This window comes from Stegodyphus dumicola, chromosome 2, assembly GCF_044657685.1.
Source record: "Stegodyphus dumicola isolate Sdum_Otavi_A_Nest chromosome 2, ASM4465768v1".
In the NCBI taxonomy this organism is placed as follows: domain Eukaryota; kingdom Metazoa; phylum Arthropoda; class Arachnida; order Araneae; family Eresidae; genus Stegodyphus; species Stegodyphus dumicola.
In genome coordinates, this window is record NC_140769.1 from 50942997 (window position 1) to 50962163 (window position 19167).

A 19167-nucleotide genomic window follows, 5' to 3' on the forward strand; every position below is an offset into this window, starting at 1 on the left:
GATATTAAGTAAATATTTTGATCAAAACTATATCTGCAATCGTGAAAATGTAGTGCGACATATTTTTTGGTAAAATCAATGTATGAAAAGATACATCAGTATATGAATCACTAGATGAAATCAGTAAATATGAAGATGTTATGGGGAAATAAAAACAAAACATCCTTATTTTATTTTACCATTTCAAACCTTTTCTACATAAAGATTAAATATTTAATTGTATACCTGATAACATCCTTCATGCTTAGAGTAGGCAATAGGTTTCTCAGACTCAATTCTTAACTTGGCTTTTGGCTCTCAGCAGCTTGTCCATCGGACCCACATACGAGTACATTAAATTTCGCTCGTCTGCAAATATAACATTCCTCCAATTTGATAAACCTTTTTTATCTCGGATTTTGTGAAGACCAGGAGTAATTTCATTGTTTTGTTGTTTACGAAGTATCTACTGTTTCTGATCTCCCATTGTATTCATATGTCTTAATAACTGTTCTAATAGTTTCAAGATTAAATTTCATTGCAAGCCGATGTTCCAAATCGGTTGCAAGTTTTATAGAAATAATTTCTGGGTTTTGCATGATTAAATCTCCGATTCTTTCCTGTTATAATTTCCTTGAAAGTGGCTCAGACTGCATTTTGAACAGTTCCATGAAATTCACATGATTTTATGTAATATATCAAACACAGTGTTGAGAAACTATTAGAAAATTTTTTATTTTCAAAATTCAAAATTTAGAGAAAGGTTTCACTTACTCTTTTTCTTTCAGAGGTTACAATTCCGGGATAAGCTTAAGAAGTAGAAAATCATGAAGCAGTTCTTGAAAACTAATTTTTGTGGGAAATTTTTTTTTATAATTCTTAAGATGAAAACGAAAACAAATGTAGCTACAAAAACACAGTATATCTACACAAAATCACAGAAGGTACTAAAAGAATTAGAGCTGAACTACTGTTGCCAATGTTAATAAAAAGAAATGTCTGTTCTTTTTATTTGTTTGTTTATTTTTTCTTTGGAGGACATTTTCGATGGATGGTTGAATGCTTTGCATCTGATTTTTGAATATTTTGAATACTTTCAACATCTGCAGAATAGTTAATAGTTAAATTTCGAATTGCTGATTGTAGCCTCTTGCCATTGTCTTTTCAGTTATTGAACTGTTAATATATTTTACTAATCAAGTAATAATTTTCAAGTACAAGGTAATTCTTGTGACGTATTTTTATTTTAAACAAAAATGTGTGCCATGAAACATCGTCTTTCGAAACATCTTTGCAGTATGTTCTTTCGCAGGCTCTGGGACAGAAAATTTTATAGGAAATAATATGGATCAGTATAAATATATAAGTATTCTTAGTGGAAACTTGAAAACATTTGAAGGAAAATCTGAAATGAAAATACATTCAAGTTCTATTAGGATAATGACTCTAAATATACAACCCTAAATGTTCACTTAGGATTATTATATAACTGAAGTTATCAGTATTCCTTCATAGTCTTCGAAAATAAATTTATCGAAATGTTTAGTATGAATTGGAGAACGAATAAAGTAACAAAACTTTAATCGAAAGTTTGATTATAACCAAATTCTTACATTGGGGCCAACTGACAGATTTGGCGACAATATAACAGGGTTAAAAAATAACATACGATTTTAAACCATGAATCCTGCATTAAAATTTAAATGAAAAGCGCACCTCATAGTTATAATCAATTGAATTGATCAATTGAACCACAAAATTGAATTCAAATGTAAAATATAATTCTTTAAACTTTATCCGTTCACGATAATAACAATAAAAAATCACATCGGCATCGAATTATCGACTTCGAAATGTGTGTTTTCACCATACATACGCATTCTGCAACTCTTTTTGTGGGTATAAATCAATTTGTTACTAATTAGCAATTCTTAAATGAAAATATACATTATGCTGAAACATGGACGCTTATTTTTTAACAATTATGAAAACATTTTTTTACGAAGCTGAACTTACTTTTTTAGCTCATGCTCCGCTCCTGTGCTCGGAATCCACTCCAATGGACAAGAATAAAATTACTCATTTCCTTCGTATTTCTTCATTTCTCGGGAAACAACGTACTACCATGTGAATAATTTGATGCAGTGTGCATCAAATTATTCAAATATAATTGATTTCATTGTTTTGTTGTTTACGAAGTACCTACTGTTTCTGATCTCCATTAAGAGAACATTGAACATCTGATCTCCATTGAAGTATCTACTGTTACGAGTATCTACTGTTTTGTTGTTTACGAAGTATCTACTGTTTCTGATCGAAGTATTTACTGTTTCTGATTGCATCAATTATAAATATAATTGATGCAATAATTTGATGCAATGTGCATCCACTCACATTTCTCGGAAATAGGTCGCAATCCATCAATACATATGTAAACAACACAACACTAAATCAATGTCCATTAGCAACAAGTGCCCTTAACAGATGATGAGTCGGCTCCCCTTGCTAAGATCCTTATACACCCTTTATACATTTATATTAATATAAATTGCACCTTATACATTTATATTGATATAAATTGCTTCCCATTCAGCAGATCTAAAGGATTTTCGATAGCGCACTTGAATTCTTTCTTCGTGAAAGCACAAAACAATACAGCCGCAATACTGATTCGGTCGTTTTCGCCGCGGATTGATGGGTTCGGAGTGATCGCTACGAGAACGATCGATAGCGAGCTCAGAATGATCGTTGTGTTTCAATTGAATACGAAAACAGAAAAATCAGTCGCAACTGATGACATATCACGACTAACGATCACTAAATGTTTCAACTGAATGAGGCCTTAAAGCGTATCTAACGAGGCATTGGATGTTGTGTTAATTTGAAGCGTTTTATTAAATATAAACAGCTTGTTCAAAGTATCTGAATACTTATGTGAGTTCCTTTTCAAGACTTATTTACTAAAGATTTTTCTTTGTTTAGCAAAAACGGTTTCGAATAACTTTTTTCAGAGCCGGCCCTAGGTTCCTACCGATAGTTGCCTACCGGCCCTCGGCGGCAAAATGTAGGGGCGGCGAAAGCAAGTGAACTTAAAAAAAATTCAAAGCATATAATACGATTGCTTGAATCTAGAAAATAAAAAAAATAGTACAATAAAATTAAATACACCAACAATTGACAGGCTTTTGGCCATTCCTATATTTTGAGTTGCAAAGCAGAGAACAAACAGACAAACTTCTAAGTTCTGGGCAGTAGATATTTGTATACGCAACCGCGCGACGCGAAGTGAGAAGTGCGCGGACAGAACATAAAAAAAGATTTTTTTATCCTCTTATAAAAAGGATTCAGATTTAAAACAATGTCTTACTTGTTTAACAATAACGTCCGCCACGCCCATTTGAACTGTGGTAGTGATACAGTTTATGTAACATTTAGTGTACTAGATGTGAAATGCTTTTTTGGGGGTAAATTAGTATTGTTTGTTATACCTGCATCTTTCACTTTCTAAATTCACTCAACGAATTTAGATACAGAATCACAATTTTATAAAATGGAGAACACCTTGGCTGGTACATTCCCTTTCAAAAGATTCCGTGTTCTGTTTCTGTTGCAGACTTTTTGGTAATTCAAAACTGAGTTCGTTTTTAAATAAGGATTATAGAAAATGGAAAAGTATTGGTAAGATATTAAGAAAGCATGAAGGCTTGAAAACTCATATAATTAATTAACTCATGGATAGAGCTGAAACGAAGGTTGGAAACTTATCAAGATTCAGCTGCCCAAAGATCAATGATTCTGGAATTAAATATTGGCATGAAGTAATTTTATATATAACGATAGTTATTAAGTTGCTTGGCGAAAGTTCTTTAGCCTTTTTCGGGGTACAAGCGACAAGCTTTATGAACATAATAAAGAAATTTTCTGAAGTTAATTCAATAGCTGGCTGAATTTTACCCGACAATGGAGGAACATGTTCGTAGATCGTCAATAATGAAGAAAAGACACCAACATATTTAGAAAAAAACACCCAGAACGAAATTATTGGAATGTTACATTATAACATAAAATCTTGTATTATAAAACAAACTCACAAAGCGAAATATTATTCGACTATTCTTGATTGTATTCCCGATTACAGTGAGGTTGAACAAATGACATTTGCAGAAAAAAATGTGTCCGTTGATCAAATCAGAAGCGGAATTTGAATGCAGCATTAATGACCTGGGTTTTCTTCCTATTGAAAGGTCTTCTGGTAAGGAATTATCTCAATTTTTATCAGAAAATTTGAAGAAAAATGAAATAAAATTAGAAAATATCAGAAGTTAAGGTTACGACAATGGTTTAAATATTACGAGACAAACTGGGAGTACAACCAAGAATTAAAACTTTAAATTACGAAACATTTAAGTACGTTGTAGTAGTCATTCATTAAACTGGGCAGTTAACGATATGGCAAAATCTTCCTGTGAAGCAGCAAATTATTTTAATATGGTTCAAAAGCTATATACATTTTTTGACTCATCGATTACCGTGGGCCATATTCTTACACTGAAATCATTGAGCGAGCCTTTACGTTTCGAAATAGAAAATACACACGATGCTTTATCAAGCATTTATGAAAATATAGAAATTAGAAATCTATAATATGATTCGAGCTGTGGCCAGTGGTTTGTGCCCGGACAAAAGAAAGTTAATATTTGAAGCTTTTTTATTGATCACAATAAAACTATTTAAGTTTTCATGTTCGATCGTCATTTGGTATAAAATTTTGAATCAGATTAATCCAATAAATACGTTATTTCAATCAAAAGATTTCGATTTATACCAAGGCACTGATTTAGTAAATAGCTCATTAGCTTTTTTAAAGAATTTAGTTCGGATGAATCCTTTGATAACGTTACCTTATATCCTAAAAAATTAGCTAACAAAATACACGTAGAAAAAAACTTTTAGTTGAACGTCGTCGTCGTCATCGTTTTTAAAAAGCTAAATTTTTCATATGAAAGTATAGACTATCCTATATAAGATTCAAAAAAAAATTTTTAAATAGAATTTTTTTTTTCCTTTACAGGCGGTCAGTGCACTGGAGCTGAGATTCAACTTATTCAATAGTCATAACGATTCTTTTGCGTTTTTATACCCTGTGCACAAACTTAAAGACATCTGTAAAAATGAAATACTGGCACCTTGTAAAGATCTGGAAAACGTTTTAACTGAGGGTCATTCCTCCGATCTTAACGCTTTCAGATTAGATGACAAAATAGATCTTGTTTCTTTCCTTTCAATAAAGAATGAAAGTACAATTGATATTTTTAAATTCATAACATAAATTAAAGCGTTACTTTAAGAATTTTGGTAAACCGGCCCATAATGTTACCGGCGAAAGATCTTTTTCTAAACTAAAAATAGTAAAATATTACTTAAGAACCATGCCTATTCACAGTGATCTAAATGGATTAGTAGTGTCGGCTATTGAACATGAAATGAGTAATAAATTTAATCGGAAAGAAGTTATATGCGTCTTTGCAGAAAAAAAGTTGCGAAAGAGATTATTTTAATTTAGGTTTCTGAGTATTATAACTAGTATTCTTTATTCTCTGTTGTTTTAAAACTATTGTTTGTTGTAGTTTAGCCATAACCCATCGCCTAAACCAATAGATGATGTGTACTTAGATCTACACGCCTTGCTAACAGGAGACTTTAATACACACTATAGGGTCTCTAACTGAATACTTCGAAAATTTTCTCTTATTCCATGTCACTACGTATGAAATGCTATCCACCTCAAGGACTTTATCTAGCTCTTCATTCTACAGAGCAGTATCTGCCAAAAGCTCAATTTTAGTACTTCGTATATGCCTTATTTTAACAAATATTTATTGCGAAATGTTACTAAGCAGCTAAGATAAAAGATATTTTATATTATTGTCTTAATATTGAAAAATGTACGCTTACTATACTAAATGTATATGAAAGTATTTTTAAGGTTTATCAGTAATTACGTATTATGCGATCTACAGCGTTTAGTTAGTTACTTATTTTTTTAGAGGTGGCACTAAAATTGGTTGCCGTTTTAATCATTTCTTCTTCCCGTCACTTTATCGCATGTTCCAGTTTAAAAACAGCGTTTTAGCAACGCCATCTAAGAAATGAAATATTCATTAAAAACTATAGATCGCATACTTACCGGTTTTCTTTGGATACTTGCTCGGGAAAGAGTAAAATTCAGAATTTTTTACTCTTTTAGTAAAAGGTCTGTAATAGCGCATTTCAGACTGAAGCTCATTACGATTTTTCAAATTGGTTTTAGTTTCAGAAGTAATTTTCTTTCTTTAAATGATGATTAATATACATATATTTCTATATTTCAGGAATCAATGATTAGATCTGCTAAAGGAAATGATGGACCTACTCCAAATGGACATCATAAAGAAGAATAACATTGCTACTTCTACTCTGTAATTCACAGAGAGACATAATACGTATACTGAAGCACAAATCAAACAGTTCAGTAAAAAGCTGACATGTGAAAATGTATTGTACGATTTTCAGAAATCAATTTAGAAAGGCATTAGAATTTCTAAATGCAACTTTTCTTTTGACGTGCTGGTTTCCATAAAAAAGTACTATTATATGCTGAGACTAAGTCTGTTGCAAAATTATACTAAGATTTAACATTACATCTAGTCGGAAAAACATCTTCAATAATGTCTAATTTATCTCTACATCCATGTTGTTATATGTTACGTTCGCATACAAGCTCTAACTAAACAAATCAAACAAAGAAGAAGACCTGAGTATTTGTTTATTTTTACGAAATTCGCAAATGACGTAAATAACTTAATAGTGACAGAAGAATAATTGACAAATAACACTGTAATTCTCCATGGAAAGATAACAAAATCGCTTACCGAGCAAATGCTAAACTCAGTGTTACCTCAATCTGCAAGCTATAGATTTAATTTTCAGTTGACTCGAGGCCTAACTCAGAGATAATATTTCTTATACTCTCGCCTAAGAAGAGGGCAAACGGGAAAGCGGAACTAGACTTCTTTTCAAAAAATCTAGTTCAATCTAACCTCTCGAAAATATATTTTTCAGAAGCTTCTGAAATATTGCGTCCGTCAGTAAAGTCGCTGAACACTGTTAGTTCAACCTGGGTTCGATTCCAAGCGAACAGGCGGGTTGCATTTTTTTTCCCCCATTTGTAATATGGAAACGAACCATTTCCTTTAAAAAGTCGTCCACGAAAGGCACCGCTTCCCGTAGGCAGATAGCCTCACCTGTTTCGCTATAATCAAATAAATCAAACGAAAACAACTAATATTGCTAAGATTCAGTATACTTCAGCAATTCATATCTCTGATTCCCTTTCAAATATTTTTAGCTGATATTCTTTATTTATCAAAATAATAATCGTTTAGAGATGGAATATAGGTTTAAGTCTACTTCTTAATACGTCATCTTTATCCAGGATCTTTTTACAAAACATTTATGTGCAAAAATATGTATTATGCTTTATTTTGAATAGTTTTTAGCTGTTGTTCTTTTTATTTACTCTGTATTTTGCTGTTTTAGATAACTTAGAAATGATACATTTTCCTTTCTCAAGTAAGGACAATGTAATTAACTCATTTACTGTACAGTATTTTGTGAGTTTGGTGCAGAATAACTTAAGGGGAGTTTGAGAAACGAATATGTTTATTGCATTAAAAATATTAGCAATATCATTGCTTCTCATAGTAAAACAGAATGTACAAATGTACAGCTTCTTGTACTGAAAAAGGTTAAGTTCCAAACTTCCAGGCGAACGAAGGTTTTGATTGAAGCAATACTTGTTCCCAGTTTAAATACATTTAATCTCTTTATTTAAGCAACTTTGTTTCTGTTTCAAGAGGATTACTAAATTGCTGACTTGATTTGCTTGCAGTTTTAGTGTTTACGTGCTCATAAATGATACTTAGCGATTAATTACTTGTGCCCGAATAATATGCCCCATTTAATTGGTTATTACGCGTAGCCATTATATTTTAGTTTACTAAATTTACAATGCTTTGCTCTTACCTTTTTAGACAATAAATGTTTATATGAATATGCTTCCCAAGATGGTAGAACCAGTTTTAAATTGAAATCAGCTATTTCTGAAACACAAGCAACAATATTGTTCCTTGACGGAATCTTTTCTGAGAAACTTATATTCTGCATATAAAAGAAAATTGAATATTCTCCATATAAAAGAAAATCGAAAATAAAATTATTCACTAATTTTTAAGCATTAGCTGCTTTTATGACGAAATGGAATTTTTAAACAAAAAAAGTAGCTGTCATTGATGTATAATAGCCGAAACTTACTTCCAAAATAGGAGTGACTATCAATGGAAATAGAATTATATTACAAAAATTAAAATACTTATTTTCATACCATTTTTAACTAGGAAAAGCCATAATAGTAGTTGCTTGTTGTTAGACATTCATTTTAAAGTATTTCATTCCCTCAGTAGATGGCGCTAGGGGTTCAACTAGTGAGAAAATTTTCTGGCATACGTCGGACCTTGAGGTCCGACCCTGCCTGATACTAGCCACAGTTAGTTACGGTTCATGTTCGTTCCGGTGTGGGTATATAAGAAAAGTGCAGACTTAGGCATTCTGGCCCATCAGTTAATTTTACAGCCACAAATAAGCTGTAACACTTATCAAATAGCAGTTAAATATTTGTTTTTCCTTTTCAATGTTTTAAATGATATGTGAATCAAAATTTCAAGCGTAAAAAAATTAAATTGTGATTCCGTGAATCATTAAATTGTGATCCGAAGATCCTTTTTTCAACTGAGACATCAACACGAGTTATGTTTACAACACCTGTAAACAAAAAAAAAGATAATGAAGGTTTTTTTTTTTTTTTTCCCCCAAACCAAATAAATAACAGAACCCGCACACGTCAGTGTATGCTGACAACATCGATCAAGGGTAGTTGATTAATTACACCTGTAATTGTTACTCAAAAGTTCATTTATATTTTTGGAAATTTGACTGGTGCTGAACTTCTAAACGCGAGAACATCCCTCATCTTAACATTGGCTTGGAAATTATTTGCTGTTGTTGTGACTTATCTCACTTGTCTGAGAGTAACATCAGGAAAAGACGCATAATTTTTCGCAAACCTTTGACACGAAATTCATCGTGGCAAAGAGCCTTGACCATCATACAGGTGACAGTACGACTTCACTCAGATCCGGCCCCATTTTCATGGAGAGCACCCCAGGAACGGGTCCAAAGGTCTCCCACCCCTCTTACCCTAACACCATCCTCTCGATGAGGTCTTTCGGTTCGCCCCATATTTTAGACTGCCGCACTGACATTATACATTTAGATTTTCGGGATTCGAACCCGAGACCTTCGGTATCGCAGTTGGTCTCCTAACACCTATACGGCTGGGGAGCTGGAAATTATTTGATACTGAACTTGTAATATTAATACTAGGAGAATATCCCTATCTCAACATTTATATAAGATCCACAGATTTTTATCATCTGAATGTTTATCACATGATATGCTTACAGTTTTTTCAGATTGCAAATGTCTTTGAGATATAAATCTGCACATTAATTTCCAAACTTTTTTAGCCAGGAATTAAAAACTTTGAAATCAGTTTTCCCCAATGATTTAGTTGCTTTTCTAATACTTTATACAACAAAAATCCCTTTACAGAGATACTGTTTGCGTATATAAAATAAATGAGATAGGAAAAAAAAAAAAAAAAAAGTATCATATATCTTTATTAATTGGGTTGTTGTTGCATTTTCAATGCGGCCGATAATTCCAGAGTTTTTTTATTTAATTTTTTTTTTCCATTTCTTCTTTGCTTTCGAGTAATTCTATGGCTTTCCAAATAAAGTTATCTGAAAATTTCCTTAAACTGGCTTTGTTTTCGGCAGCACTGAGTACTTCAGTTATTTCCTTCAATATTAATCTTTATTAATCTTTTGCTTTTAGACACCATAGTGAATAAACGATCTAAATAGGGACGAAACCACCTACACACGTTAACAAACACAACGGAAGAAAAAAATTAAAGTATGTATTTTATATTCACTTGATCTACTCTCCCTTCCAGAGTTTGATTTAAAAGTAGTCGATCTCTAATAAACTGTTTCGGGTAAAATTTTGTCGGTTTGCTATCGAAAGCCATCAACAGTCGCAGGCTAATGACCCATTTTAAAGGTCTACGGATTCTTTTGAAAATTCATCCCTTCGTCACCCCTCTAAAGGGAGTGAAAAGAAAGAAAGAGAAGTTTTTGATTTTGCCCCTAAGTAAAAGTACATCTCCTCTTTTAAGATCCTTTCCTGGTGATGGATTTACAAATTCATGAGCACTTCTCAATTGCATCAAATAATTATTTTTCCATTTCATCCAGAGTTGACGTAAAACTTTAGTCTGATATAATTTTCGACGACTTAGACGACAAATTTTCCTTTGTAGAAGGTTGACTGCCGAAACTTTCAACAAAATGTATAGGATAGCTAACATTCTCTTGATCAGGAAACAAAAAATGGGCTGGATTAAGAGTTTTGTGTTCATCTAATTCATTGCTTACATAAGTAAGGGCTTTATGATTTAATACCAATTCGATTTCCGCTAGAATGGTCGTCATTTCCTAGAAGCTAAGAAAAGCCTTTCCAAGGACTTTCCTTAAAGGGTCCTTTACGCTTCTCATGAGTCTCTCATAGAATTCACCTCACCATGGGATGAGGGACAAAAAACTGCCACGTTATTCCATGTAGAGCAACAAAAGTTTTTAAGTCCGAATCAACCAAAATTTGGTAAAAAGCTTTCAAAATGTTGTCTATGGTCTTAAAACTCTTTGCATTATCAGAAATGATGACCTTAACAATTCCACTTCTTGCCAAAAAAAAGTCTTATGGACAAAATGAAACTTTTCGTCAACATATCAGTAATTAATTCGATATCACGTGCTCTAGTAACTCCACATGTGAATAAGGCTATGTATGATCTTTGTTGAGTGCTCTTTCTAGACCAGTAAAATCAACTCCAGATACAGAAAATGGGGGATTTTCCAATATTCGATCCTTTGGCAACTGAGCTGTTATCTGTTTAGCAGGTTTTACATAGTATCTGCTACAAATGAGACAATTTTTAAAACCTTCTTTATAACTTGTTTTTATAACTTTGGAATCCATGATAAATTGTGTTATGTTCACTTAAAATTAATAACTTAGTGAATTTCGACTGTTTGGGTAACATTAACTGGATGGATTTCATCAATGACAAATCCGCTTTGTTCAAGCCTACATATTACGCATATTACGCGCAAAATACTGTTTTCATCTAAAAATGCGGCTAGCTATGAAAAGACGATTCCTTAGGGAATTGTGTACCACATTTGAGGCATTCTAATTCAGAAGAGTACCCAAGTTTCTGTTCATACTTTATCCAATCTTGTTCTGCCTTCAAGAGTTAAGTTGCAGTGTAAGGTCCTATTTTGACATGTTCTTTTCTAAGTTTGCCAAAGAATCTTTTAATTAATACTGTAATTTTAAATATCTTAGTTAGGTTACTATAATTATTCAAATCTAAAATAAACCGAGAAGTTTCCACTGAACATTTATTTTGTGTTATAGTTTCAAATTCCTTTCTCAATTCTAACTCAGTGAGATTCGCAATTTTAATCTTATCAGGCCAAAACTCATAAGGTTGACTTAACCAAGGTGAGCTAAGTTCGAGGCTGAAATAACCCTAGAAAGCATATCTGCAGGAGTTTCCTTTTTCCTTTCCAAGGTAATGATAAATATTGTTAGGATCGGTCAAATTTTGAATTTCTTCTACTCTGCTCTTCACAAAGGGTTTGTATTTATAGGTTTTTAGAATCAGTCCAGAAATAGCAATTTACATCAAATTTCAAACATTTACCTACTTGTTTAGCAAGCCTAGAAAATAACAAACATGCTAACAGTTCCAAACGTGGGAGTGTGATAGAGAGGGGCGACTCTATTCTTGGAACATACAAAACTAGTAATAACTCTATTATCTCGAGTGACTGCTCTCAAATATATCACTGAACTGTATGCCGCCATAGAGCATCTGAAAAAAAAAAAAAAAAAAAAAAAAAAAAAGAATATCAAATGAAACAAAATCACATAAATTAAATTCAGAAAGATAACATCTAGGAACTGCGACGTTATTCAAAAGTTCAACTTCGCTGCACCACAACTGCCATTTGTCCAGTGAAGGGGGGAGTTCATCATCCCAGTCGCCGCCAAATGTCCACAGCTTTTGAAGTAATAGCTTAAGTCGATCATTGAAAGGTCCGATGAATCCAGTTGGATCCTAAGATACGACCCAATATTTTCAAGACGACGCGCTTTGTACTGGATCTGTTGGAAAGAATATTCATCAATTTTTTTTACGTCCAAAAACATCAAGTTCTTGTCTGTATTCCAGGCCATTCCTACAACTTTCTACAGCATACTATATCCAGTGATGTATCACGAGTTTCTATACCATCTCCCTTCCATAGATTGAGAAATTCGACAGAATTAGTCTGCCATTTCCTTAGCATCATTCCAGCATTCTTAAGAATTTCAGTGCTTTCGATGTTGGTTTTCAAAGCTGTCTTTACTTCGTCAGCCCAGCAACAAAATCGTCAATCCAGAAAGAATTTAGTAGCAATTCACAGGTTTCTGGACACAAATTTCGATAATTTTCAAAATTAAATTTCAGAGTAGCTGCGAGAAGGTAAGGACTTGATGTAAATCCAAACAAAACACGAGTAAAATTTAGCACAATAAATTCGCTTGAAATTAGATCATTAATCCAGAAAAATTTAAAATACCGACGATGATCTGGGTCGATTTGAATTTGCAAGAAGGCTCGCGGTATGTCCGATGTATAAGCTATAGAATGTTGTCTAAATTTTAATAGAAGTTCAAATAAATTAGGATACAAGTTCGCACCAGTGTGGAAACAGTCATTTAGTGAATGTTCTCCTTCTCCATGAGCTGCACTATCAAATACAACTCGCAGACGACGGCTGTCTTCCCGAATAACAGCATAATGGGGTAAATAAAATGATAATCCAATCCCTAACAAATCAGAAGATATTTCAACTATTCCCTCTTTAAGATAACTGTCAACAAACTCCCGATATTGCTTATACAACGATAGATCTCTCTCGAACCTCCGAACTAAACTATTAAAACGTTTCAATGCGACCTCGCTATTATTTTCCAATTTCATCCGCATACCTGCTATCCACGGAAACTTGACACAGTACCTGCCATTTATAAACTGAATCGATTCGTTAAACTCTTTTAGAATTTTCCTTTATTCGACACCGAAAGTCAGGGTTCATAGCCACATTTTAGTTAAAAAAATAAGCACCTATAAGCACTTATCAAGCACATTTTAAGAAAAAAATAAGCACCTATCTAATTACATTATACACAACTGCATAACCTTAAAAGAAAAATTAGACTTGTAATTTAAAATATGAAAAATGCAATATTTATTAAGAGAATGAGCATTACCTCAACAATGAAAAACAATTAACTTTTTTTTTTTTAAATTTTAAATGACAGTTCAATTTACAGAGGAAAAAAACTATGCAGAACTTAACTATATTACAAAATTTAATGATGATATTTCAGTTGAAAACATAGAAAATAAATAATAATAAGCCATATTAATTGTATTCGTTCGGCACCTAATAATAAATACAATTTATTTTTTCACTCATATTAATATTTAAATAATTTAACTTAAATCAAAATTCTGAACATTTTCTAAATTTTCACTGCATAACAGTTTTCCCTAAACATATATCCCAAGCAAAGTAATTTAAGTAAAAAAGAGGCACATTTCTGAAATCAGAAGACGGGAAATTGATTCATTCAGTCATCCTTTAACAGTAAAAGCTTAACTAACCAGCATACTCGGAAATTCCCGAATTTTCCGGATAGTAACTGGAAAAAGAGGAGTGGGGGAGATTGTAGCCGTTCTTTAGATTTAAATTTAGGCTAAATAAATTATTTTGATATTTCGATATGTGCATCATATAAAAACCAACGGAACTGAGAAATATTCTGCTTAGAACGCACAGTAAAATTCTTTTAAGTGTTCATAAACAAATCTCAGACTGAACATAAAAAAAACCAATGCAAAATACCGCAAACGTTATTGCGCAATACGTGCGGCGTGATTCTTCCATATGTGATATTACGCAATCGGAATCAACACCTGGCGGTATTCGGAGAAAGAGCTAAATAAAGGAAAAGAAAGAGACTTACTAATCCGGGTGTTTCTGATTTTTATTTTCAACAGACTGTAAATTTCCGGAATAGAATCAATCTTCGCTTGGGTTGGGTAGACCACAAAAACTTTTGGTCCTATTCAATCTAGATTGGACAGTGACAAAAAAAAAAAAGTCCGCTGCTTCAATATTAGAGATTTTGCGGAGAAACTCCCAACCGTACTGTATAATGTATTAGCAAAGAAAATGAAATTATTTTGACTATTCGATTACTTTCCTTTTATTTAAGCCATTTCGAATATTATTCCTTAGAAAGCTAATCTGTGTAAAAACACACCCATTTTTGGAAGTTTATCTATACTTCAGCAGTTACTGCAATCATATTATTATAAATATTCATACATATGCTCATAATATAAGCATAACGATCATAATAAACACGAATATGAACTGACCACGCGGAACGAGAATGCAAATTTATTAAAATCTTGATAGAAATTCAAACGTGTGTAGTATTTGGGTGGAAGGAAAAGAATACCGAATGTACCGGAATTTTCTACGTTTTCGCAATTCTTTGGCCAATAGAACGACGTGCACCTGTCTGTACTCTCGCGCGCACCATAGGTTACGTTAATGCAGAGTAAGGGGGGGGGAAGGAATTTTCGGGAGTATGATTCACCATCTGACGTTCCATATAAGGAAGAAAAGTTGTTTATTTAGTTTCGGCTTTGGTACGGGGAAAAAATACGCGTTCATTAAAAACAAAGGATTAAAAAAAAAAAAAAAAAAAAGTGTTTAAAGAAAAAGAAAAAGTAAGCACCTATAAGGGCCTTTATATTTTATTTTCAAATATAAGGGCTTATAAGAACTTGTAAGGACCGCTACGAACCCTGGAAAGTACTTGTTTCATCACTTCTAATCTCCAAACGTTCCAACTCCCAAAAGTGCCTTAGCTCAGCGGAGACCAAATCTCATTCAGAACGAAATTAATCGACGTGGAATTACTTAAATCATTATATTTTCCTTGGAGTGACCATCCAAAGGCAGTTTCTATAGCTATTAATGACGTGTTCAACCGCTCAAATATCTTTACCAAATAGCAGTAATAATATGCTCTGCTCCTATCAAGAATGAAATTTGACAATTGCTAGATAACTCCTTAAAATCAAATGTTAATGGAAAACCTCTGGACTTCATTTCTGCACAAATACCTCGATCTTGAATATTTATTGCAGCTTTCGATATTTCATCCATTTCTAATGCTTCAGTAAGCACTTCACTTCCTTCAACTTCAATTCCACCCTTCAGCAAATCTGCCTTTTCGGAGTCTTTGCGCTAAAGGTATAAATATTCAATTTTTCAAAACAAATAATCTTTAATCCCAACCTTTCAGAAACTCCTTTCTTTACAAATGTGCGCTCGGTGCCATTATGAGATAAACAAGCAATAAAATCTGACGACACTTTTCCAAAAATTTTTACCTTTAACATCGCAAAAAAATTCCTCTTCTGTCATTCAGCATATAATTCGATGAAATAGCAACTGTTTAATCATATTTTGTTTCCGAACATTGTTTAATCCTTTGCTTTTCAGAATTTTCTAATTTAAAGCATATTGCACGGGCGTGTTTAGCGTTGGAAAAGGATCAGTTTGCCCCTTTGCAGACTTTTACACAACAGTTTATATTACCACATAATAAGCATCTTTTTCCTCGCGAAAGCTTCTCTCTCCTTTTTTTTAAGAGTTCAAATTCTCACAAAGATGGCTCATGTGCTGCTGAATGCAAAATATACAAGTATTTGAGGTATCACTGGCTAGCAATTCATCAGCAGAGGTTACGTGTTGTGTGTGAAGAAGGAGAGAGTATATGAAATGTTCTCTCCTTTGCAGTAATAGAACGATGTAAGAAATCCATCTACTCCTTCAGATTATGACTAGTGCTCGAGATTTGATTCTTGCTGAATTCCAAAACGAGGTGCTTGGAAAAAAGTTTCAAAATTACAGTGCAAAGCATTACGCTACAATTTCTGATTTCATACCTAAACTTTCAAGAGAACGAATTTGGGTTTGGCAATTAAAATGCAGATTTCTCAAATCTTATAAATTAGAAATGTTCTCTAAAGGTCTCATGTTCAAAAGTTTAAACATATCGGCATTGATTAACACGTCCTTCCGGCCAAAGGTATCTTGGATTAGTTTAACAGTTGACTTATAGTTGCTTGAGGTAATAGCAAAACTTTTAATACAAGAAAGATCTTCACCTCCATGGCAACTAAACAAATAAGAAAATTTTTCGACATCTGAAAGGGTTTCGAACTGATTCCAGAAATTTAAATACTCAGATGGGTCCCCGTAATACGTATGAACTTTCAATTTAGGTAACTTCGCGTTTGTATTTGGTCTCCTTTGGCTTGTTATGGTTTGCACACATGCAGGTTCTTGTACAAATGAGGATTGCAACAATTTTTTTTTTTTTTTTTTTTTTTTTTAAGTTTTACCGAGTTAAATATAATTACTTAATTAAATTCATCAATTTTTTTTCAATTTACGATTGCATTTCTGCATTTTCCATTTTTACTGTCAATAGATTTCAGCTATTCGTCTTTGATTTGTAACTGAACTAAAAGGCTTTCTAATTCAGCTATTTCCATACGTTCTGTGATTTTTGTATTAAATAAATTTTAATACAAAAATCACAGAATACGATTTTCTATTTTTGACATTAATTTCGTGCCTGTTCTCTATGGCAGCTTCTTAAGCCTCTCTGTCTAACTCTTTAGCCGTTAATAACAACAGTACTATAACAAAAAAATTCTACTCTGCCGAACGAAACCGTAAACAAACTACTACTACACAATGCAATTTCACTTAAATTCTTCGAAACTCAAACAAACTATTATCAACAAATTCTCTAAACTAAATATTATTACTTACCCCAACTTCGAGTGTTCCAGCGATTAACGAAAAGAGATATCAATTTTACACCAGGTGGTTCATACAATTTCTCAAAACAAAACACAACTTCAAATCTTTAGAACAGCCATTTTCTTTTATTTTGAACAATAACACTGGTAAAGAAAAAACTGACAACCATGGTAACGCTTTGCAACTGCGCAGACAGTCTCACAAACGATGTGCTGCGATGCACTAGCACAAATACAAAAATTTTAAACATTGCCTATCCAAAAGTTTTCCGAAAGGAACTTACCTCAAGATGATGCTGAAAACAAAGTAAGAACAGACGAAGTCTCTAGACAGGAAGAATAGGAGGATATATATATATATATATATATACCCGTAAAGAAAACTCGAATGAGAACACAAATTTCCAAATCTAAGTGAACAAAGGATTATATCATGGAAAATTCAGAGATTTATGAAGAAAATCCTCCAGAAATAAATGGAATTGCAAATGGAATGCAGTGCAGCTGACCATTCAAGAAACAAGAATGTGAAGACTCAATCCCGAATAAAGTTTTTTAGAGGGTCCTGAAGCTTTGGAAGAGGCATTACCTAGTTCAGATGCAGAAAAATGGAAGTTAGCCACGGAAGAATTGGAAAATTTAAATGAAAATGAAACTTGGGACATAGTGCCTAGACCAAAAGAAATGACAGTTGTGAAACACAAGTGGATCTTCAAGAGGAAACTTAATAAAGATGGACAGGTGGAAGGATATAAAGATCGTTTAGCTTCTCGTGGCTACATATAAGTCGAAGAAATTGTCTACCAGGAGACATTTCCTCCTGTAACAAAAACAAAGCCAATTAGAGCATTATTAGCATTCAGGTTTAGCAAGACTGGCAGGTTCATCAGTTGGATATTACTGCAGTCTATTTAAATGCAAGATCACGTGAGACAATTTTATGGAACAGCCATCAGTGAGTCTGCACGCAAAAACACATGGAGAAATTTGCTTGTTACAGAGAAGTCTTTATGGACTTATCAGTCTGGGAGATAGTGGAACATCAGCCTGGATAAATTTCTGAAGTCAGCTAATGTAGAAAAATCCAGAACAGACCCTTTCCTGTACTTTCAATTCGAAAAGGAGTTAATAGTAGGTGTGCATGTGGATTACCTCCTAGTAATTGTCCAGTAAAGTCTTATCATTCAGGAATTTAAGGACAATATTGCAACATGAAAGGATAAAATATAGACAGGCTGTTGGAGGACACCAGTCAGGAGGAACAAGGCCTGATTTAGCCTTGGCTCCCACTTACATGAGCCAGTTCAATAATTGTCCAACCAAGGAACATCGGGCTGGCATACAACATATTATTCATTAGCTAAAACATATCAAAGAATTAAAACTGACTTTCCACAAGACTGGAAAGGATTTGGAAGTGTTCTGTGATTCCGATTGGGCTGGTAATAAGATCGATAGACGATCATTTAATGGCTATGTTGTACTGCTAGCAGGTGGAGTAGTAAGACACAACAGATAACTGCCTTGCCAACAATTGAAGCTGAGTACCTTTCATTGTGCCACACAACCAAAAAGTGCTATGGTTCGAAAACCTTTTGCAAGAAATAGTGGGAGAACACTTTTGGACTTCCACAAAACATATTTGTTGATAATCACGGTGCCATTTCTTTAGCTAAAAACTATGTTTTCAGAGCGTAACAAACATATTGAACTCGGGCATTTTTTCTTAAGAGAGAAGGTTGGAAAGAAGTTGTTGAACTTTAACTACGCACCTTCCAGTTCAAATGCAGCGGACATGTTCACTAAGAATGTGCAAAAGAAAGTATATCAGTGGAGAAGTGAGGGATATTTAATCAAGGATGAGTGTTATGAAAAACTTTTAAATTTGTGATTATATTTTGCAACCTGTGTGGCAATACGGTTTTTATCTTTTTCTTTACGCCAGCGGTTTCAGTTTTTGTCGCTTAGTTCCTTTACCCTGCTCTTTTTGTGTACTT

At 33.2% G+C, this 19167-nt stretch overlaps 1 protein-coding gene across 2 annotated transcripts in view; it reads left to right on the top strand.

Moving 5' to 3' along the window:
* Positions 1–12114, top strand: part of LOC118196640 (short-chain dehydrogenase/reductase family 9C member 7-like) — a 51816-nt gene extending 39702 nt beyond the window's left edge. For both annotated transcript variants that reach the window (XM_035368112.2, XM_035368111.2), the window contains one exon: positions 6351–12114. In XM_035368112.2, the coding sequence (XP_035224003.1) occupies positions 6351–6419 (69 nt within the window). In that variant the 3' untranslated portion in view covers positions 6420–12114. The remainder of the gene's footprint in view (positions 1–6350) is intronic.
* Positions 12115–19167: the final 7053 nt, after the last annotated feature.